The sequence below is a fragment of the Akebia trifoliata genome, chromosome 8 (assembly GCF_017979445.1).
Source record: "Akebia trifoliata isolate Shusen 1 chromosome 8, ASM1797944v1, whole genome shotgun sequence".
NCBI classification, from domain to species: Eukaryota; Viridiplantae; Streptophyta; class Magnoliopsida; order Ranunculales; family Lardizabalaceae; genus Akebia; species Akebia trifoliata.
The window spans coordinates 43,078,950-43,101,552 of record NC_141382.1 but is presented as its reverse complement, the minus strand read 5'-3'; the positions used below and the strand labels follow the sequence as shown (position 1 = coordinate 43,101,552).

The window sequence follows — 22,603 nt, the reverse complement described above, 5'->3', positions numbered from 1 at the left end:
AGCCCCTCCACCAGGGTCCTCTAAAGTGGGTGAGGGGAAATAATATAATGAATTGGGGTGTAATAAGTAAAAGCTCACGTGCCAATAGCAGCTATTATTTATTTTTATTTTTTGGAACAATGTATCCAAATGAGCGTACCACGTGGCATATAGATAAATAAACAAGGCAGACCGGATGACCCAATGGGCCAAAACCCTCTCAACAAAAAGCCCTTTGGACTAAGTCGGTTCTGTTGTGGACCGAGACCAGCCCCATTTACATTCCATGCACCTTACGACGAGAAAACTCTCTCGACGGAATACCAGGAGCAGAGTGTTCTCTTACACTGCGTTTGGATAGAGCTTCTTGACGACTTCTGCTCTTGCGGGGAGCTAGCAAACGTTTGGATAGATTTTTGCTTTGGCGTAGAGAGGTTTTTGCTCTTGCGGGGAGAGGTTTTTTGCTCTTTGAGGAGAAGTTTCAAGGACCTGCTCTTCCGCGGAGAGGTTTTTTGCTCTTGCGGGGAGTGATTGAGCTTTTGCTCTTGCACGGAGAGGTGTATCCATACAGGCCCTTAGCATTTTTAGGCCTTTTGTGGATCCTCAGCATGCGTTGAACCATTCTTCTTCTCTCTCTCCCTCTCTCTTTCAAACACATACATACACACACATACACATACAAACACACACACAGATCTTGGTTTGGTAGAATAGCTGAATGTGAGTGATGCAAGTATAGAAAAAGGTGGTGGTAAGGTGCAATCGATCTACAAGAAAGAGGAAGAGAAGGAAAAGGAGAAGATGGAGATAATGGAGATGATCGACGTGGAGAAGTTGATGGGGATGAACGGTACAAATAATTCGGTGGTGTGTTACGCACCCAGGATGGTATCGACCAATGGAGTGTGGCTCGGTGAGAACCCTCTTGATTTCTCTCTCCCACTCTTCATCTTCCTGCTCTTTCTCATCGTCCTCACCACTCGCTTCGTTATGTTCCTCCTCAAACCCTTCCACCAGCCCAAGGTCATCTCCGAGATTCTGGTAAGCTCCCTCTCCCTCTCGACAAACCAAATCCCACTTAAACCAAAAAAAAAACAAATCTTCAAAAAAGACACCCTTGAACTCCTCAAACAAACGATAAACAGTTAAACACTAATAACTAAACATCAATCAAACTAATGATAACTTCCTAAAATAAAAAACTCGAAAATTTTCTTTCTAATTCTCAAAACTACATTTGACATTAGTAAAACTCTTCTTATGTTTACGGAATGAATGAGTTTGTTATTATGATAGGGTGGTGTGTTGCTGGGGCCATCAGTGTTAGGCAGGACCGGTAACCTTGGAATCACATTATTCCCTTTGAGGAGTGGTCTAGTGCTGGACACGATGGCAAATCTTGGACTGCTCTTCTTTGTATTCCTAGTAGGGGTCGAAATGGACTTCACCATGATCAAAAGGACAGGTCGAAAGGCCTTGGCCATCTCCCTCGCTGGTATGGCTTTGCCATTCCTCATAGGCAGCTGCTCCTCCTTACTTCTCAGGTACAAAGAAAAGGATATTAACCAAGGCACTTTCATCCTCTTCTTGGGTGTCTCCCTCTCTGTAACGGCCTTCCCCGTCCTTGCCAGCATCCTTGCCGAGCTCAAGCTACTCAATACCGAGCTCGGGAGGATAGCCATGTCTGCTGCCATCATCAATGACATTTGTGCATGGGCCCTCCTGGCCGTAGCCATAGCTTTGTCCGAGAGCAGGTCTGCATACGAGGCAGCCCTTTTGGTGGTACTCTCAAGCATTGCCTTTGTCTTGTTCTGCATCTATGCAATCCGTCCTGCCGTGGAATGGATCATACGTCAGACCACAGAGGGAGAGAGACTCAGTGACTTCCATATATGTATAATCTTCTCTGGGATCATGGTATGTGGCTTCATCACCGATGCCATTGGCACTCACTCCATCTTCGGTGCTTTTCTCTTCAGCCTTGTCATACCCAATGGTCCACTCAGAACAACTCTCATAGAGAGGCTTGAGGATTTTGTGTCAGCCTTTCTGCTCCCCCTCTACTTTGCCATATGTGGACTCAAAACCGATATTTTTGCTGTCAAAGACCCCCTGAATTGGTGTATCCTAATGCTCATCATCATCATGGCTTGTGTTGCCAAGGTGATTGGAACTCTCCTTATTGCCCTCTTCTATAGGATGTCATTACATGATGGAATCGCTCTAGGACTGCTCATGAACACCAAAGGCCTCATCGAAATGATCGTACTCAATGTTGGGAGGGATCAGAAGTTAAGCATTTGGTACCTCTCTCTCTCTCTCTCTCTCTCTCTCTCTCTCTCTCTCTCTCATATTTGGTAGCTAAACAAGTCAATGTCTTGGATGGATTGGGAACAGATTATCAATGATCAGGCCTGTGCAGTAATGGTGATCATGGCAGTGCTGATGACAAGTATGATCCGGCCAGCTGTAGTAGCCATCTACAAACCTGCAAGTCATTTCATGCCTTACAAACATATGACAATTCAAAGGTTGAAGCCAGATATGGAACTACGGATGCTGGCATGCATCCACACCCCTCGCAATGTGCCCACCATCATCAACCTCTTAGAGGCTTCCCACCCCACCAAAGGTCCCCCTACTGCATCTACACACTCCACTTAGTGGAACTTACGGGTCATGCCTCAGCCATGTTGATTGACCACAACCACCACAAGTCCGGTGGCGCCGCCATCAACCGCACCCAAGCGCAGTCTGACTACATCACCAGTGCCTTTGAGAACTATGAGCAAAATACGGGCGATATCACCATTCAGCCTCTCACAGCCGTCTCCCCTTACTCCACCATGCACGAGGACATCTGTAACCTAGCCGAGGACAAGCGCATCACCTTCATCATTGTTCCTTTCCACAAACAGCAGACTGTCGATGGTGGCATGGAGGTCACCAACCCTGCCTTCCGCCATGTCAACCAAAATGTCTTCGCCAATGCCCCCTGCTCTGTCGGCATCCTCATCAACCGGGGCCTTGGCAGCTCAACTCGGGTGACCACTAACCACATTTCCCACAACATTGCTGTGTTTTTCTTTGGAGGACCTGATGACCGGGAAGCACTAGCATATGCCTGTAGGATGGCAGAGGACCCAGGCAACAACCTGACTGTTATACAGTTCCTTCCAGGGGATGAAACGATGGATCAAACTGTGTATTCCCATGACAAGAATACCTTGACAGTAATTACCAACAAAGAAAGAGAGGAGCAGCTCGACAATGAGTACATAAGTGAGTTTAGGATGAAGAATGTGTGTGACGAGATGATTGTGTACAAAGAAGCAATGGTGAACAATGGGGAGGAGACAATGGCAGCTATTCGGTCAATGGACAACATCCATGACCTTTACATAGTTGGGAGGGGGCAGGGCTCGATATCCCCACTCACTGCTGGGCTCACTGATTGGAGTGAGTGTCCAGAGCTGGGTGCCATAGGAGACATGTTGGCATCATCAGACTTTGCTGCGACAGTGTCGGTATTAGTAGTGCAGCAGTACGTAGGGTCTGGATTGCATGGAGATGGGTTGGGAACACCTGACAGTACCGCACAGCAGACCAACCAATGCAGTAGTATTCAAAATGTCACTCGGTTGACACCCCAAAGAGGGGTGGTTAACGGCTTTGGCACAAGTTGAAACTCCTAGAAGCATGCAATACAAAGTGGTCTCCATTTTCTATTCATGTAATTGACTGTAGTTTTATTTCTTTAATGTTCATTTTTGTTAATTTCTCGACTTACATCCTTCATTTATTAGGCATATGAGGCATGCATTCCTTGACCTCACTTTCTTTGTGTTGAAGTTGAAGTAACTAAACTACCCATCTTATTTTTACTCAGCATGATATGGAAATGAACTTGAATGTAATGTTCTGTAAGATGATTGAGATATTTTCCATTATTTTAATGATGTGATGAGTCCAAAAATGATGTAGTCCGGGTCCAAGATGCAGATGTGAATATGATTTGGAGTAACACATATAACACCTGGTACAATGAGATCCTGATCCAATCTAAGGGTTTCTCCACCAAATGCCTTTTAAGTTTCTTTCCTTCATAAATAAACCTGGGTAAAACGGGTTTGTTTTTTTTTTCTGGGTGGAGTTTTCGACTTACATGAATTTTCAAAAATATGTAATTAAAGTAACATTTAAATTTTCTCTTTTAGCCCAACAGACAATAGTTAATCAGAACAGGTTAATTTTATACTGTAGTATAAACTTACAAACAAGAGGACATTGAACATTACAACAATTCCTAGCACAACCAACTACGAAAGGTTACATCTTCCCTTGCTTCCCGCAGCATTAGAGAAGACTGATTGAGAATTCCCCACTGCTACCTGCATTATCATAATTATCATTTAAGACGAATGTGGATGCTGATCTATGGAGACCACCAGAAATCATATGGAAAACACACTTTTTTTAATTGGTGCAACGAAAAGAAATGGACTTGAGAAGTGATTATTATGCAAGAAAATTGATTAAAACCAGCAAAACTTGGCATGCAACACGTATTAAACAGACTAAATATCAGTATTATGTTGTTAAGTGACAGTTTGACATGCTAAAACTATCAGTTCCATATTACTCCATACAAGAATATATGAACACTTAAAGAAGTGCCACTTAGCTAAGTGGTAAGATGTGTGGAGAGTTGTTCCCACGTCCTAGGTTCAAACCCCATTGAACCCATAGTTCTTATGCTAACCACTAACCCATCTTTACCTATCAAAACATATATATATATATATATGAACACTTAATGAAGAGAGCTAAACCTTCGGTTTTCCTTGGTTTTTCTTCTCGTGGAAGTGTTCTCCTTTTCATCTTTCACAGCATCCCTGAGAATTGTCTTGGCTTTAGATTTTGACGCCCCTGCATAAAACAGCACTAAGGTCACAGAACGTATATGACTTTAAGACCTACATTGTAAGAGATTGAACCACCTGTCCTAGAATTTTTTGGTGATTGAACTTCCATGCCACCTGCTTCACATTCAGTCAGCATGCTGGAAACACCTGAATTTTCTTCTGAATCCGCAGACTTTGCTTCGGATTCGTCATTCAGAGTTTGAGTTGTTGCATCCTCTAGAGAAGGGTCAATTACCTCACCAGCTGTTCAACATGAAACAACACATAAGGCGCCATAGTAAAAGCACAAGATATCAAGCAAGAATGGCTTCCAAGAATTTCCTCACGAAATATGTATCCCCCGTTGACAAGCCATTTACCCCAAAAGAAAGATCTTATGGGGAAGGCGCAACTATGAATATAAGAGGGTCACGGGTTGAACTAGGGCACGGTACGTGAGCACGTGACACCCCGGAGCGGAGGTGGATAACACAACGCTCAACACTCCCCCTCACCCATTAGGGTGGAGCATTCCCTTGAGAGGAGACTCGAACCCATGACCTATACGAATCTAGTGCTCGTATACCATGTTAACCAACCAACTACTCCAAAAGACCGATCTGTTGGAGAAGGGGAGAACAATGAATATAAAAGGGTCACAAGTCGAACTAGGGCACGATATGTGAGCACGTGACACCCAAGAACGGATAACACAACACTCAACACCCCCCCACCCCAAACCATATTCATTTTGTTTTCTCCACATACAAGGTGAAATAACTGGGCCAAATCTTGGGTTCAGTTAATGGCGTTTCAATACTTAAGATATAGTTCCTGGTGCCATTCCAATAAACATGATTGATACCATTTGTGACTGTATCATGGCATTCCACTATAGCAGTTACTTCTTTGTAATTACTCAATTATTGGATAGAATACTTTTAAGATTTGACCACTGGAGATTGACCTACCAGCCATGGGCCACCAATAGATATAGAAGACTGTTGAGTGTATATTTTCCTCCACTCTCAGGTGTGTTATACACTCATACCGTGGTTAAGCCCCGTGACCCTCTTATATTCATAGTTCTCCCCCTCTCCAACAGATCGGTCTTGTGGAGTAGTTGGATGGTTAACACGGTATCAAAGCGCTAGGTTCATATAGGTCACAGGTTCGATCTTTCCACTCTTATGGATGAGGTGGAGTGTTGAGTGCATATATTTCCTCCACTCTCGGGTGTGTCATACCCTAATTAAGCCCCTTATAGTTCTCCCCCTCTCCAACAGATCAGTCTTTTGGAGTGGTTGGTTGGTTAACAAAGACACCATTGGAGAGGCAAATGCCACAAAATTTAGTTTCTGATGAAATATAAGGGAAATTCTCACAAAGACCACAGAGCAGGAAAACCAAAAAGACTGAAAGCAAACCCATATTAAGCAGAATTCTGAGTATGGCTTCAAATTACTACACCTACCTTCAGCAATACCTGTTTCTGCAACTTCCTCCTCACCACCCTTATGCGCTGTAAAACCTTCCAAGCTACTGACCTTTAGTTGGTGCACTTGGGCATTTCTGGCTGTCATTTCTTGTTCTTTCTTTTCCATATGAAACTTATTAAGCTTCTCCTCAAACTCCTCAACACAGGATTTGAGCTCTGGCTTTGCAAACTTTTTACCCTGATTTAATCCAACATAAAACATTCAGATATTGCCAAATGGGCTTAATGTAAAACAAGTTATGCATTGTAATAATTGGTCATTTCAATACCTTGCTGATTATGTTCTTAAAGCTTTCCATCACAGAATCCTCAGATAGAACATGTTCATAAGTTTTGAAAGATTCTATAAGTTTCTTCATTCCCCTTTCAGTGAATGTCAGCTGAGAAAGGCAATAGGCAATGTATTCCCATTGTTTAATATCTGCAACAAACGAGTAGTAACAAGGGTAACTAAAACAGCTCTTGATGGTTTGTAGGATATAAGAATAGATCATCTAAGTTGAAGGGACTTCATAAAATCCATCTAAATTTGGCTACTGCACTGAAAGAATTTGGGCAAGTGTATCTCCTACTACGATGATCCAAAACCTTAGTCCACCCCAACTACACTGACCATGTCACTTTGTAATCTACAAGAGCTATTAAATACAAAAGGATGGTTACAAACCAAATAATAGAATTATATACAAGGGTTGCTACTACAAAACCCCACTGTTTTGCTGGCCCAGGGTTGACAAACCTACCTAACATAAGGTGCAAAAATGAGAATGAAATTTACCTTTCACTTAATATACCATGAAAAGAAGATATTCCCCTCTACCCGGCATATCATAACGTTTGGATGGCTTCAGATTAGCAATATTCACATCTATATGCTTCATACATGGATGCATGTGCTCATAAATAGAGTCAGCTTTGTTGTCGTGTGCATTTTATCCCAAGAATCTGGTTTGGAACTCAAGAGTGTTTGTGCGTTTGTTAAAGGAGGGATTGCAAAACATTGCATGGTTGTGACTAGCCTTGAACAAAGGGCAATGATTCACAAAGATAATCCCACAAGAGAACTAGCTTTTTACTCATAGAAAGATTGATGGCAAGGCCTGCAACTACTTTAAAACAACAAAGGACCCCTCTCAAGAATCAAAATTGGTCAGTAGATGCGCTCGCAACAGTTAGAGTGTCATCCCAAATTGAAGATGGGAGATCATTGAGCTGCCTTAACTTAACAGAGCACCCTTCAAGATTTCTTCTATCAACAACTTCAAAAAATAGTCTTCCTAATAGCTCAACAAGTACATTGAAAATAAAAGGAGACAATCAATCGTCTTGTCTCAGTTCATCAGAGCTCTTGAACTACCAATCGAGTTTCATTCACCAAAATGGAAGAGTAAGTAAGCAAAGGACACATTTCATGATCAATTTTCCCTAGATGCACCTCAAAGCCCATTCTTTCCATAATATAATCTAGAAAAGTGTAGTTCAAACGGTCAAAGGCTTTCTCTGTGTCAATTTTGCAAACGACTCTAAGGTTTCCCGAGCAAGTTTACTAGATGACAATGACATGGTTGATTTTTCACAACTAGGAGAGGATTGACGGACCTAGAAGTTTCTTAGGTCTGAATTTTGGTGCTAATAAGACCAAAAAGAAGCCTATAACCCAACTAATTGGATCATTGCCCAATCCATGTTGCAACATGGGTTCTCTACCCATGGGTTTGTCTCAAGATGGTTTTTACAACCCCTTCATCCAGCCCTACTTAATCTATTTTTTCAATAGACCAAAAGAAAGAGATTCTCATTATCATACAACAAATTCTGGAACTCACTAAATTTATTAACAACAGGATTTTCTTAGAGGGTTTTTTTTTGGAAAAGTAGTTGGTACTTGGTACAATAAATTTCATTTGGAATCCAATTTTCTAGAAATTGCAGATAATGTTTTCTTACACCCACTCCCTGGGAAAAGGAATTCCCCACGATGCAAGAAAAGATCAAGATCAATTCCCTTACATTAAACCCTACCCCTTGTGATCAATTTTTTGTGAAAAGTTGGATTTTCTATGCCCAATCAAACCCAAACAGACAATCTTCTCGAAAAAATTGTTTGCATGATAAATTATTTGCCAAATAAACAAATTCCGAAAGAAAATGTATTCTCAGCAAACAAACCGACCCTTATTGTTTGCTTGCTATGAAAATCCACAGGGACGATAAGTTACACAAGAAAATGTAAATTTGCCTATATTTTTCCTAGAAAATGGCCTTCCATTGGAACCCAATTTTCTCTTGATAGTAGGGGTGGCAATGGGTCGGGTCAGGTCGGGTTGAGGTAGGGGTATAATGAAAATTTACCAAACCCACCCCATTTATAAATAAGTATACCTGACCCAACCCGTATATAACCTATTTAACAAAATTATAATCCTTACTAGAAAGACCAAGTTTCATTTACACCACCAAAAATAAAATATCATCACTAAAAATAAAGTCACATAACCGTAAACAAAGTTTTTTTTTATCGGTAAAGATAAATTTATTGAAAGAAGAAAACAAGGGGGGTCGAGGGGACCAACCCAAAACAAAAAGAAAAAGCAAACAACAAACGAAAACAAAGTTCAATGGTGAAAAATAACTTTCTTTTGAATTTTTTTTTCAAAGTTCGTAGAATATTTTTCTTTACAACCATCTGGCATTAGATCATGTTTTTGGATGCCATAAGGTGATGTGGTCAGAAAACGTACGGAAAGTGTTTTTCAATATTATTATTATTATTGGCTAAGCAAAGTGTATTTCATTATCACATTAGAAATACTAGTCTTACTTGTTAAGATCTTAAATCTTACTGAGGGTCATTTTGCCAATATTAGGAATCAAACACTACATACCTCTAGATTTTAATGAAAAAAATAGAGTAAAAAAATATAAATAAAAATAAATAACTTATTAGGAAAGGTGTTTTCTCTTTCCCAAACTAAAACTTAACCATTTATTAAAAATATCTTAAAACACCATTAATATTTTATAGAATTTGATATATAAAAAAATTATGAAAAAGTTCTAGGAAATTCTAGAAAAGAAAAAAGTAATTTAAATTTTTTTGAAGTAATTGTTAATATATTTAAAATTACACATTAATGACAGAATAACTAAACATGTTTAAACAGGTTAGGCGGGTTGACGCCCAAAACCCAAACCCAACCCATTTAATAATCGTGTTAGATGGGTTGACACTATTATGACCCAAACCCACTAACTTCATGTCGTTTTCGAGTCGTGTTCGCAAGTTGTGTTGAGATTGCCACCCCTACTTGGTAGCAAAGAAATGTTTTCCTATAAGCCCAAGAAAAATGAATATCCCAAGAGGTGAAAAAATTTGAGGTCAACTCTCTTATCTTAATCTCGGTCCAACTACGGTAAGTTTTCTACCAAAATCGATTTTTGTGCGCAATCAAATGATGGGAAACCATTTTCATAGGAAAATCGTTTGCTCGACATCAAATGATTTACTCATGAGATATTTTTCTCTTGTCTTTTTTGCTTTAATCTTCTAAGAGACTTTGGTTAGGGAAAAAAATCATAGTGCCTTATCTAGAGGGATTTACTTAGAAGCTTATTACTTATTCTAAAATATGAAGGGGGAGTCTTATGTCTCCATTAATACATGCAAAACCTTTGTTTTTAATTAAGTCATGAAAATTTATTTGTTATTCCAGTAAGGCGTAAGGTTGAGAAATCCCTACCTTCTTGATTTTTTAGACTTCAATCAATCGGAAGCACAATTTTTTGGGGGACTCCATAGATCTGGGATCCTAAAACTAAAATTATGTCGCTATCAATATTTCTTCATCATTGAATAGAGCCTCAGAGTTTATATCATTACTTAACTTCCCTAACAAACCCAAGCTAAACCCTAATTTCAGAACTTTATTAATTCCAGTTATAAACTAAATGACAGCATACTAACAGGCCCATACTACCATCTAAGAAGCCCCAAAAAACCTTAAATAAAACCCTAGTTGACACCTTACTCTTGCAATCCAAATTTTTCCCTTTTGAACCCAACCATATCAAATGTGTTATCTTCCATTCCCTGACATTTATCAGACTTTTCAACAAATTTATCATACCCAGCTGTACTTTGGGAGTATAAAATCCATAACCCATAGTCTAGCCATCTGGCATCAGCAATAACAGTTCAGCAAAAGGTTTGAGAGCTGTTGAATTCCTACTTCATCAGCTGAAAATGTAAACCTTAGAAGTCACAATCCAATGAACCAACAATCATATGTTGGACCTTAATGATGATTGATGAAAAGCTAACATCAAAAAATGATTTGTAAACAACATATTTTTGCAAGTTTTGAATATATTTGAGATGTTGTGGTTAATTATGGTTAGTCTGCCATTGGCATGCCCGAAATTTAATCATGCACATGACATGGCAATTTATCTTACTTCCTATAATCGTGTCATATAGTCAAAACTTGTGTATTTAAAGCAGTACTGCCAAGCACACGAGAAAGAGTAAGGGAAAAAGGTAGAACCAGAGACCAAGAAGCAGGGTTAAAAGGAACAAATACCCGTAACTCCACAAAACCTATTGCAAAGCTTTTCAACTAGAGATTCCATCTGTTTGTCCTGGACAAAACTCAGAAAGCAGAGTGTCAAATAGTAGGGGGAAACAGAACCTTGACTCCTTTAAAAAAAAAATGGAACCATCTATACCTTCTTAATTGAACCTATTAAGAACTGCATAATGTTGCAAAAAACTTCTTTCTTCAGGTCTTGGTTGGACAATCTACCAAGAATATCTGGAAGTAGATTATAAATTGGATTGTTTCCTGCAAGTATGAAAAGTTGCCCGAATTGTCATTTGACTTGCAACCATTTTGTAGTTATCAATATGTCAAAGTCAAAAGTTACCTTTCTTTGATAACTCATGAAAGAAGAGTTTGGCAAGACTTGAAATCCTTTCATCTTCATCTTCTAACCGCACAGCCATTTCATTGATATAACCTTTCACCTGATAAAGCAATGCTCCAAACATGACTCTAAATCATCATTAGTAGAAGAAGAAAAAACTAGATAGCCAGCTTCACAAACCTTCATCATGTCATTCAATATGAGATGAGAAAGCACTAGAACAGCATTTTTCCGAACAGATATTGACGGATCACGTAATCGAGCATACATGTTCTCAGTCCATGGTTCTAACAGATTAGGAAAGCGAACAGCCAAGTCACCTAGAGCTATAGTGCAGTTGGAACGAACAGTTTCTGATGGTGCACTCTCCACAACCGTGAAGAGAAGCTGAAGATTTTTTTCACTGAAAATCCATTCAGTTATAATCCAAATATAACAACTTGTTTCTGAATCAATTTATGAAAAAGATATAGTGAGGTCTTACCAAAAATCTGCATCAATAATCATGAATCGACATAGAGCAAGCATGGAAGAAGCTTGTAGTCCCGGATACTAGAAAAAAATATAAAGGTCATGCCAGTTTTCAATTGGAGAAAATTAATGAGACGCCCGGGTAGATATTTAATGAATATACTGATAATACATCAGCAATGTAAGAAGAAAGCTGACCTTCTGCATCAAATAGAAATTTCTACAAAGCTTAGATAGAAAAGGTGCAGAGTAACCAATTAAGTTCTTTTCAACAGAAGCACCTGAAACAATTTCTTTCTCTGCACCTTCAGAGAGTGAATCAAGTATTGCCTCTTCAGAAGCAACAAGACCTAATTCAGCATTTATACCATTCTCCTGCATGTCACCACCAAAAGAAGAAAAAAACAAGAATTTACTGTAAAAATTAAAAATTAAAAATAAAAAAAACTTGTACAAATGGAAGCAATCATTTCAGCCAACAAAATGATAACCAAAATCCCATTCTAACCTTTGTGGGTGCATCAGCTGGTGTTGTGCAATTCCCCTGAATATTCTGAGACTCAGAATCTGACTTCTCTTTATTTGTTTTTTGTTTTTGAATCTTCCGAACACAGGATTCAATGTAAACCAACTGATTTAGTCCTACATGGCTTACAACAAATAAATATCTCCTTAGTTTTGCCACTTGCACAGTGGAAAAGATGCTTGTGCTACCACTGTCGGCAGCATTTGGCAATTCATCTCCTCCAATACAATCAAATATAGAACGATAAGACCTTTTCACCACATCAGCTGCCATGGTTTCAGGTGTTGGATGAATGGCATATATAGCACTTATGGCCTTGTCTACAGCAGCATACCATATGTCCTCTGGAAGCCAAAAATCAGAGATTAAACTTCGCAGAATTCCAAACACTCGAACGCCACTACTAACCAACAGCTTTTCCTTGTCTTCTTTAGACAATCTTTGAAGGGCAATACATGCCATTCTGGCAAGAAACAGTTCCTCCTTTGCCCAATGACCAAAACCGATATCAATAATATTCTGTAAGTGAGAACCAAGAACACCAGTAGATGATTTCGCTGCCATACAGAGTACTGACAAAGCTCCCCGGCTTTGTTCTGCTGTGACCCCACTGATATTAAAGCTGAAGAAATCCCACAAGGCTGAGATCTGCAAAAAAGAATAAGAAAAAAAATGAGTACATCAAAGCACAGAAAGAACTAGTTTTGGTCATTGCAATCATATTACGTCTATTCCAAATAGTGGACCTGGAAAGTATATAATTTCATTATTTATTAAGAGCTGCTAATTCATGGTGACCTCAACTTTATTCATTAGATCATTTAGCATACAATAACACTAGCCAATTGATCCTTTAAATGCAACCCAAGCATGAAGATTGCTGCAAACAAATAGGAGAAGAATCCCACAGAGGCTGGATTGGGTAATAGGGTTACTTATTACATCTTGAAAATTCATAACAGTTTGTTTTTCCTCAACACCTAGTTGTATAATTCTTAAAGCCACTTCATTGGTTAACAGACTTCTATTGATAAGAACAGCAGATTAGAAGATGTTTAGGCCCTAATGAATATGAGATTTAGGAAGAAAGCCTTATGAAATACTGATATAAAAAAATAAAAATAAAAAGAATAAAATGCATCAATATATACTAAAAAGAAATGCTAAAAGTGGCAAGGACATTTCAACAAATGGACACACCCTGACATAAATCCTAACACATAAGGCAATGTCACAATTTATTTTATGATTCTCCATATAAAAATTGACGTCTAAAAGCAAAATAAATCGATCCTTTATATAATAATATAAAGATGTTACACACATCCATGGTTTGATATCAGAAAAAAATTTATCTTTACCATTATAATGAGAGAAGGCAGAGTAGAAGTGGCTCAACACCAGATATTTTGGATCCTACAAATGCCCCCACCTTTACATTTGAAGGTACTATAGACAGGGAAATTTTAGTCAAAAACAAAGAAAATTGATGCCAATAACCCTAAATCTGGTTGGTTAGTTTCTAATATTACAAAAATGTCATTTTTACTGATAGAAGATTAGGGTTAAAGAGAGAAGGAGAAAATTAGATAAAAGAATGAGTCGATCATTCCCAATAGGGTTCAACCTCTCTTTTATATTAAAAACACGTGGTTGGTCGTAAGGACTTAAGTATTGGGCCCACACAACATTAAATAAGAACTCTAAAACACACCCTCAAGTTGGAGCATACATGGGCAAAAAGTAATAAAGGAACTCCTAGACAATGGTTTTGTGAGAACATCTCCCAATTGATTTTCTGACTTGATATAAGGAATAGATATCTTCTTAGCCATCACCATATCACGAATTAAGTGACAATCAACCCCAATGTGCTTGGTTCTCTCGTGGAGTACTAGATTACTGGCTATATAACTAGCTACCTGATTATCATAATATATAGACATAAGAGTAGGAACTCCAATCCCCATCTCCTTCAGAAGACTCTAAACCCAAAGCATCTCACATGTAGTATGTGTCATCGTCCTGTATTCTGCTTCAGTACTAAAACAAGCTACAACTTGTTATTTTTTACTGCGTCAAGTCACCAAATTACCTCCCACGAAGGTACAATACCCAGAAATAGATTTATGATTTGTCCAACTTTCCGCCCAATCAACATTTGAGACGCCAATAATGGATATAAAAGGTGAAAGTCTATATAATAATCCTTTGCCTGGTAACCCCTTTAGATACTTCAGTATCCTAAACACAGCATCCCAATGAATATGTCATAGACTTGCAGAGTATGCATAAATTGACTAACTACTCTAACAGCAAAGGTAATATTATGGCCAGTGACAGTCAAATTGATTAGTTTGCCAATTGACCCACGGTAACACCTTACATCAAGATAAATCTCCCTATATTCAACATCAATCTTAGTAGTGGGATCTATAGGAATATTAGTTGGTTTAGAACCTAAGGTACCAGTTGTAGGAGATTTTTCGGATCTCCCACTCCTCGAGATTTATAATATTGATGGTGCTCTAATCATCAATTTCTATGTTGATTATCTCAATCTCCAGTCATCTTTTTCATCTAGACTTTAGTTTTCTAGTCGTCTTCTCTGTTAGTTTCACCTGAAAAGACACTAGTGTGGTGCCAACTAAAGGGCCTCTCACAATCAAGTTAATGCTTGATAGAAAATGCAAAGCAAAAAGAAGAAGTTTAGAGGCAAAGAGTTGTAATGTGTTGTGACTTACCTTAGAGTGGGAAAAATCTCCCTATTTATAGAGTTAGCTCATTAACGTAAAGACCACCCCACTTAATGATAGCAAGTAAAGGACTAACAAAGTTTAGGCGAGCCATTGGAGAAAAAGACTCACTATAATCAACCCCGTGAGTCTGTGTGTAACCCTTGCTACAAGGCAAGCCTTCAACCTCTCAACAAATCCATCAAAAAGATACTTGCGTGTATACACCCATTTACACCCCACAGTCAATTTCCCAAGCGGAAATAGAGATAGGTCCCAAGTATGATTATGATGAAGGACTACAATCTCTTCATTCACAGCTAATTTCCACCCAGAGGAGGATATTGCATGCGTATAGGAAGTAGGAACAGAAATAACAGACAAGGAAAGTGCAAACTAGAGAAATGAAGGTGACCTCTGATGAAAAGATACAAAATCAGCAATGAGTGCTTAGTGTAAGATCTAGTACCTTTTCTTAAAACAATAGAAAGATCACTAGAAGTAGATGTTGGTGGATGTGGAGGAACCTCAAGTGAAGTTGATGAAGTATCTGGGATTGACAGAGAAGATAAAAGTACTCGAAAACGAGTGTGTTGTTCTACTTGAAGAGACACCATGAAAGGGTCACCTACAAGATGAATTGGAAGCATTGGAGAAAACCTATAGGAGACAGCTCTCCCTAACGAGAAGACACAAGATCTAAGTCAAATAAGGCACCAACTAAATAAAAATAAGGTGTAAACTCAAAGAATGTCACATCAGCATTAACATAGTAGCGTTGAGTGACAGGACAATAACTCATATACCCTTTTATGTACGAGAGTAACCCAAAAAGACACATTTGACAGATCTTGGGAAAAGTTTATCCAACCCAGGCTCAAATGAATGAACAAAGAAAACACAATCAATGACTCAAACAGTAACAATAAAATGATGAACTTGAAGATAAACTAGAGACAAAAGGGATTGGCCATTTAAAATTGATGCTGTCATGCGATTAATAAGATGATAAGTTGTGAGAATAACATGGGATAAGGCTTAAGTATATGCATCTAAAACATAATGATGCAAACAATATCAAGTAATTGACGATGTTTTCACTCTGCAACACCATTCTGTTGAAAAGTATTAACACAATTGCCCTAATGAATAATGTCATATTCTGAACAAAAAAACTAAATAGAAGATTGCATGTATTCTAACGCATTATCAAAACGAACAATTTTCAAAAGTTTGCCAAATTTGACTGAAATTTCTTTATAAAAAGTAAGCAAAACACGAGGTAATTTAGTGCGATCTTTTAATAAGAAGAGTCATGTCATACAAGAATAACCATCCACAAACACCACAAAGAAATAAAAACCAAATAAACTTTTTTATTCTTGACGGATCTCAAATATCCATATGAATTATTTTAAAAAGACTAGATTGATGACTCTCAATATGACTAAGAAAAGAACTACGAAGATACTTACCCAATTGACAAGCCTCACATTCTAAAATTGATACTAAACTCAACTTAGGAATAACACGACATAAATTAGACAAAGACACATGACCCAATCGATAGTATCATTGAAAGGGTGAAATTGAAACACTTAAGACAAAAACAGGTGTAGTATGCATTAAATAGTATAATTTATTTTTCTTATGCCCTAAACCAAACATCTTCCTCATCTTGAAATCTCGAAAGACACAAGAAGGGAAGAAGGTTACGGAGCACTACAATGATTTTGTAAATTGACTAACAAAAAGTAGATTAAAACAAAAATCAAATACCAAAAGAGTAGAAGATAAGGGAAGAGATGAGTATAGAAAAACATCACCTTTCCCAACTACATTACGAGTGGACTCATCAGCTAGTACAATGTGAGAATTAAGATAATGGAAATTATAAAAGAGACGAGATATACCAAACATGTGGGCACTAGCTCCTGAATTGATGATCCGAGTAAGGGGACTTGGCAGCTATAAATGTGGGATTACCTGAAATTGTTGTGGGTGGAGTAGGTACTACAGTCAAGGTAATCAACTTCTAAAGAATCTCTCTCAACTCTGTGATAAGATCGGAAAATGCAGCTATAGATGTAGTCTGAGAAGTGACATCAATGAAACTCTGAAAAAGTTCCGCTTGAGCCTGACTACCCAAGTAGGTTTACCCCATTTATCCCAACAAAATTGTCAGTGTGGCCAGTGTAGCCACAATAGGTGCACTTCAAATCCCCACCACGACCTCCTCTACCAACACCATCAGAAAACCCCAAATTTTCCATTTGGGAATGGGTAAACTGAAAACCCTCACAGAGATTAAAAAAAATCTCAAACATTGAACATCCCTTGGGATATTCGATGTTATGTGGCTAGGGTTGAAAAGCCAACGAAACAATGATCAGAATAAAATCGCAAAAACCAAAAACACCCAAATAAAAAATGAGATCCAGGCAAAATTTCAAATTATTGATTAAGAAGCCAAAGAAGTTGATTTTTTTGCAAAAAACATTGTTCACGCAACACTATTCACACGATACTATTCACAGTTTTTTTTTAAATTGAATTTTGAGACTTCAAAATTGTCTACCAATTCTTCAATCATTCATAAACACCTTAAAAAAACACAAATAAAAGTCCTATATAAACATCTAGGTGCAAACAAACAAACCTTAAACACCTAATCCCTTTTTGAAAAGTTTTGAAGTACCAGATTGAAGAGGAACAAGAAAGGGATTAAGAAAAGGAAAGAAAAAAAAAACAAGAAATAAAGCAAATCTAATGGTAGAAGTGCTCTGATACCATGTAAGAAAATTAAGGTTAAGGAGAGAAGGAAGAAAATAGAGAAAAGAATAAGTCGGTCACTCCCAATAGGTTCGGCCTCTTTTTTATATTAAAAACATGTGGTTGGTCGTGTAGTCTTACGTATTGGGCCCACACGAACTTACATTAATGAGAAATAAGACATGGGTCGTGTGGGCTTAAGTATTGGGCCTACGTGACATTAAATAAGAACTCTACACTATGTAATATTCAAAAACCCTTTATTCAATGTTTTAAATTACAGATAAGCCCTTATGATACATGTGCCTTTGCACGTGCCACCTTCTAGTATAAAATAATGGTGTATAGAAATGTTTTCTTTTACTTTCATATTTTTTTGCATCTAAATTTAAAAGGAACTTCTAAATATAGCTGAAATAGTATATTATAATACATATACAAATGTGCCAACATTTTAGGCTTCTCAAAGGCACTGTGTCAGACAAATAATACATGTTTTGTTATACAACCTTAAAGCAAAAAATAAATAAATAAATGCACTCTATTTTTGTCATAAAGACTTACAAAATCCAACAAAGGTTTGAGAGTGCAATCATAAGTAATTTGTGTTATTTTTGTGTAACTATCTAGTGGAAGCTACGAGGGAAATAAATGAAAATTTGACGGGCCTAAATTTGGTATAAACAAAGATCATATGTTCCTAACGACTGCAGATCATTGTGGAAAATGGCTACTGATAGAATGGTCTTGGATACTATTTGAGACCCTTCCAGCATGTTAATTATTTATTCATAGAAAAAATCTCTAGAATCGGATTTTGCTCTCTGCATCCTATTCTATTTGAAATAGTGAAGGCTAAAAACAAGTGATAAATCATTCTAAAACCACTCAAATCTATTTTAATGTGCAAATGCAGATAACTAATCATCATCACCACCATCACATTCTAGCTAAGCATAGCACTCTACTTTTTTTCAATTTTACATGAATTCATTAACAACCATAATTCTGTAGATTTGCAAAAGGAACATACCGTGCTCGTAGAAATATCACCTTTGGATACCAAGGCAGCAACTATAAACTCCAGAGCCGCAAAGTCACCAATACTAGATTCAATGGCAAGGTTCAAAAGATTTTTAGCTGTTTCTGTGGGGCTTTTTCTTATATATATGGTGATGAATGCACTCTCCACAGCTTCATAAATGGATTTTTCCTGTGAAAACACCTGCAAAAAACCCAACATCCAAAGGATACAGTTAGAGTGAACCATTTATCAAGATTTGAAAATTTAATCATGGCAGAAGGCATGAATCGAAATCGGGAGCATTACCAGAGGCAACATCTTACGGAGACAGGCCTCTGAGCCATCTATTTCAAACTGTTTGCACCTCATTAGCAAGAGAATTGCATTCTCAACATCAGTAGCAGAAGATGAAGCCATCAGTTGAACAAGAGTCGGCATCGTATCTGACACACACTTTGAGAACCTCAGACCCGCTTCAAGTGACGCAACCAAGGCCCTAATCTGTTCCAAATTTCCAATATTTGGCAAAGAAGAATCTTTCTGCACCACTTCATCATCTGCATGTGACAAGCAGCTATCACTCACACTGTCTTGAAAAAGCTCCCCGGCCTCCCCCCCATTCTTTGTCTGATAAACGTCATAGTCTGCTTCATGTGTTTCCGAAGAAACAGCCGGCCCCTGCTCACATAACCTCTCCTTGTACTTCTCCAAGGTTGCTTTGAAAGAAGTAATACAGAGTTGTGGCCCAAATGGATTATGTTGCAACATCATGATGAGTAAATTTAACGCAGATTTCCTCACAATTGCACTCTTATCCTCGAGTCTACCGGCAGAAATAATTGCAACCTCATTCCAGAAACCAATTGAGATGACATTCTCTTCACACAATTCACCCCAAACCTGAAGCACCCGACTCCTTGTATAAGCCGAAACATCCCGGTGTCGTTCAAGCAAGATCTCCAGCATGGCTTGCTTGCTTCGCAGCCGGACAGACTTTGAACTGACATCACCCTCAATATCCTTAAATGCCTTGGCAACCAACTTCCCCAACACCCCAACAAGAGCATTCCTTAACTTATACGATTCTCCACCAAAGTGTGGAATTAAGATCCCGATGTTTGTCGACATCAACTTTGGTAGCCGGTCGGCAAGCTCCACGAGGAACCGTCCAATGTTCTCTGCCCCAACACTGTCCCTAACATAATCCTTCGAGTTGGTCCGTCCGATCTCTCTGATAATAGAGATCGCTAAGCTACCATCCCGATACTTTTCCTCTGCCCTTGCAACAGCATTGGCCAAATGGGTCAGGACGAATTCATGTTTGTGAATCAGGTGTAGGATTGAAGCACATGCTTGAGCCGTGTAGTGGTATTTGGTGGCACACGTGCCTATTATTCGGCATAGAGCATCTTTTGTATCCAAATCTCTCAATATTACTGCGTTCTCAAACATAGAGAATGCAATTCTGCACAACCCCAAGACAGCTACACTAAATTAAAACAGAACAAAAGAAAAAAAAAATCCGAATGGGATTTGCTTAACAATTAAACTTACTTCATGATGAAAGATATATAAGTCTCATCGGGATCAGATGAACCAAAGAGCAAACCAAGGTTGATCTCTAGTGAGTTCGAAACTAGATTAACTATTCGACCCCTCTGTGATTCCCAATTCCACAATTTTGTAAGATTTTTCTTTCGACTAACCATTCCTGCCTAACCAAATTAAACAGAATTTCAAACTAGGAAAAAAAAAATCAAAATCAAAATCAAAATCATAAAAGCAAATGAAAGTAATCACAATTATGCACCTTGGAATTGTTGTTGGCCTTCTGATCATTGGATTCCTCGGTGACAACAATAGTGAGGAGGAAAAAAGTATAAATTTTAAAAGCATTTCGATGTGAAGCAATTCGATCAAGAATTGGTGTTGTGTCCTCGTCTTCAGGGACTGCCCGGGAGAGGGAATCGACATTGGGAAGAAGAACACTGAGATTGGATCGAAGGCTCTCAACAAGGTTGAATTTGCAAGATGGGGTTAGTGTGGAGAAATATTTGACGAGGGAATAAACACGATCGAACACGTCTTGCTCTTCGATGCAGAAAAGCTCCTTGTCGGATAGATCAAAAGACACACCTTTTTCAACAACAACAACAAAAAAACTAAAAATTAAGAGAAATTGACGGAGAAAAGGTTAAGGGTTTTGGGGATTTTGAGATTGTAGAACTAACCTTTAACGAATTCTTCAAGCTGGGAAGGACGGAAGGAGGTGATTTCAATTGGAGATTGAACAGAGAGGCGATTGTCGTCGTGATCTACTTCTAGGTCTGGAAGATTTGGCGGGAAAATGAAGGGAGGAGCCATGTGTGTATGAGAGAGAGATGAGTCTGAGCCCTGAGGGGTAATCAGCTATTTCAAATGGACGAAATTCAAAAAGGCGGGAAAACATTTTGGGGGCCTTACTCTATATACATATTCAGATGTCCTCTCGTCATAAAAAGACACGTGGCATACCTTTTTTGGGCCCACTGACTCGCTTAAGTGTCTAAACTCTGAAGGAGATTTAGAGGTGCCGCTCCATTGGTCTTCTCTTAGTGACTTGTAAAAAAAGACCCAAGTGTCCTCGTATTCAACCATACGATTACATCTCCTCTAAACCTTGTTCTCCTATATTTTCAGAATATTAGAAATACCCCCTTATGTTTTAAAATTGATGACAAACGTTCATTAACTTCTAAAGGAAAAAAGACTTAAATACCCTCATTTTTAATCTCTAGCTAAAAATTCAGATTTTTCTTCTTCAAAACCGATCATCTTCAAGTTCTTCAACTTTCATGATAATTTTTATCTATTCAAACCTTATTTTCATCCAACATTTTCTATCTTACTCCCTTTTGTAAAATATCATAGATTTCATCATTTTATATTTTCTCAAATATTGTATCTTATCTTGAGATTTGAATGTTGAAAACTTGAAGTAGATACAATCTTAAGATAGATGATGAGATTTAAATTTTTTATCCAAAAAAATTGAAAATGATTGATTTGAAAAAGAAAAATATGGGTTTTTTGTTAAAGATTAAAGATGGAGGCATTTGAGTCTTTTCCCCTTAGTCTATTTAAAAGACTAAGGTCAAGCGATGCATGTCATCAATTTCAAAACATGAGAGGGTATCTCTAATATTCATTAAACATAAGGGTTTTGTCTAAATCACCCTTAAAAATAAGTAGTTGGTGCTCTACGTAAACTCACATGTATTACAAAAATTAGGATTTATGTATAATTAAAAAAAATTATAATTATTTTTAAAATTTTAAAGAAATAATCCAAATTTATATCAGATATTATCATTTAATCTATTGTACCGAACTTTCACAATTTAAAATATTAGTTAAGGTGATTTTTAAGATAGCATAATAAAAAGATACTACCTTGGTTGTTTAGCTAATGCCTAAAAATTAGGGTACATTTAGAAAGAAGCCCCTGCAGCAAGTTTCGTTAAGTAATTTTTCTAGACTAGAACTAACTATCATTATTGTAGGGGTCATGGGATTGTAATTTTATTTCTTTAAATAAAAATAACATTTATAATTATAAGATCATATATAAATATGGGCACATTTTTGGATTTCTAAATTTTAATGTAAATAAACGCATATTCGAATTTTCACTATAGTGGTAAAAATTTACCATAAAGGTTTAAGATCATGAAAATGATGGATTTTTAAGAGAAAATCAAAAAAAAAAAAAAATTTATTCAAGAGTTTGAA

The 22,603-nt window shown here is 37.8% G+C and overlaps 1 protein-coding gene and 1 pseudogene across 2 annotated transcripts; one reads left to right on the top strand and one right to left on the bottom strand.

Annotated features, from left to right (window-relative positions):
- Positions 1-650: 650 nt before the first annotated feature.
- Positions 651-3,845, top strand: LOC147396977 (cation/H(+) antiporter 15-like; annotated as a pseudogene).
- Positions 3,846-4,111: 266 nt separating this feature from the next.
- LOC147396976 (binding protein) lies at positions 4,112-21,264 on the bottom strand. Of its 2 annotated transcripts, XM_086452327.1 has the most exons (17): positions 21,064-21,264; positions 20,643-20,968; positions 20,387-20,547; positions 19,139-20,297; positions 18,842-19,033; positions 12,284-12,949; positions 11,974-12,150; positions 11,789-11,856; positions 11,485-11,707; positions 11,305-11,404; positions 11,107-11,222; positions 10,962-11,019; positions 6,651-6,802; positions 6,358-6,559; positions 4,980-5,147; positions 4,812-4,908; positions 4,112-4,370 (listed from the first exon to the last, which is right to left on the bottom strand). In XM_086452327.1, the coding sequence occupies exons 1-17, from the start codon at positions 21,194-21,196 to the stop codon at positions 4,367-4,369; spliced, it is 4,002 nt and encodes a 1,333-aa protein (XP_086308453.1). In that variant the 5' UTR covers positions 21,197-21,264; the 3' UTR covers positions 4,112-4,366. The 2 variants fall into 2 exon arrangements, with proteins under 2 accessions (XP_086308453.1, XP_086308454.1); XM_086452328.1 differs by lacking the exon at positions 21,064-21,264 and having other exon boundaries at positions 20,387-20,543; positions 20,643-20,779.
- Positions 21,265-22,603: the final 1,339 nt, after the last annotated feature.

Excerpts from the sequence above, each read along its gene's own strand:
- LOC147396976 (XM_086452327.1), bottom strand. The coding sequence starts at position 21,196 with ATGGCTCCTCCCTTCATTTTCCCGCCAAATCTTCCAGACCTAGAAGTA. Across the intron at positions 11,405-11,484 it reads TATTGAATGACATGATGAAG|GTGAAAGGTTATATCAATGA; the intron begins GTTTGTGAAGCT and ends TTGCTTTATCAG. Across the intron at positions 5,148-6,357 it reads AGAAACAGGTATTGCTGAAG|CTGGTGAGGTAATTGACCCT; the intron begins GTAGGTGTAGTA and ends CATGTTGAACAG.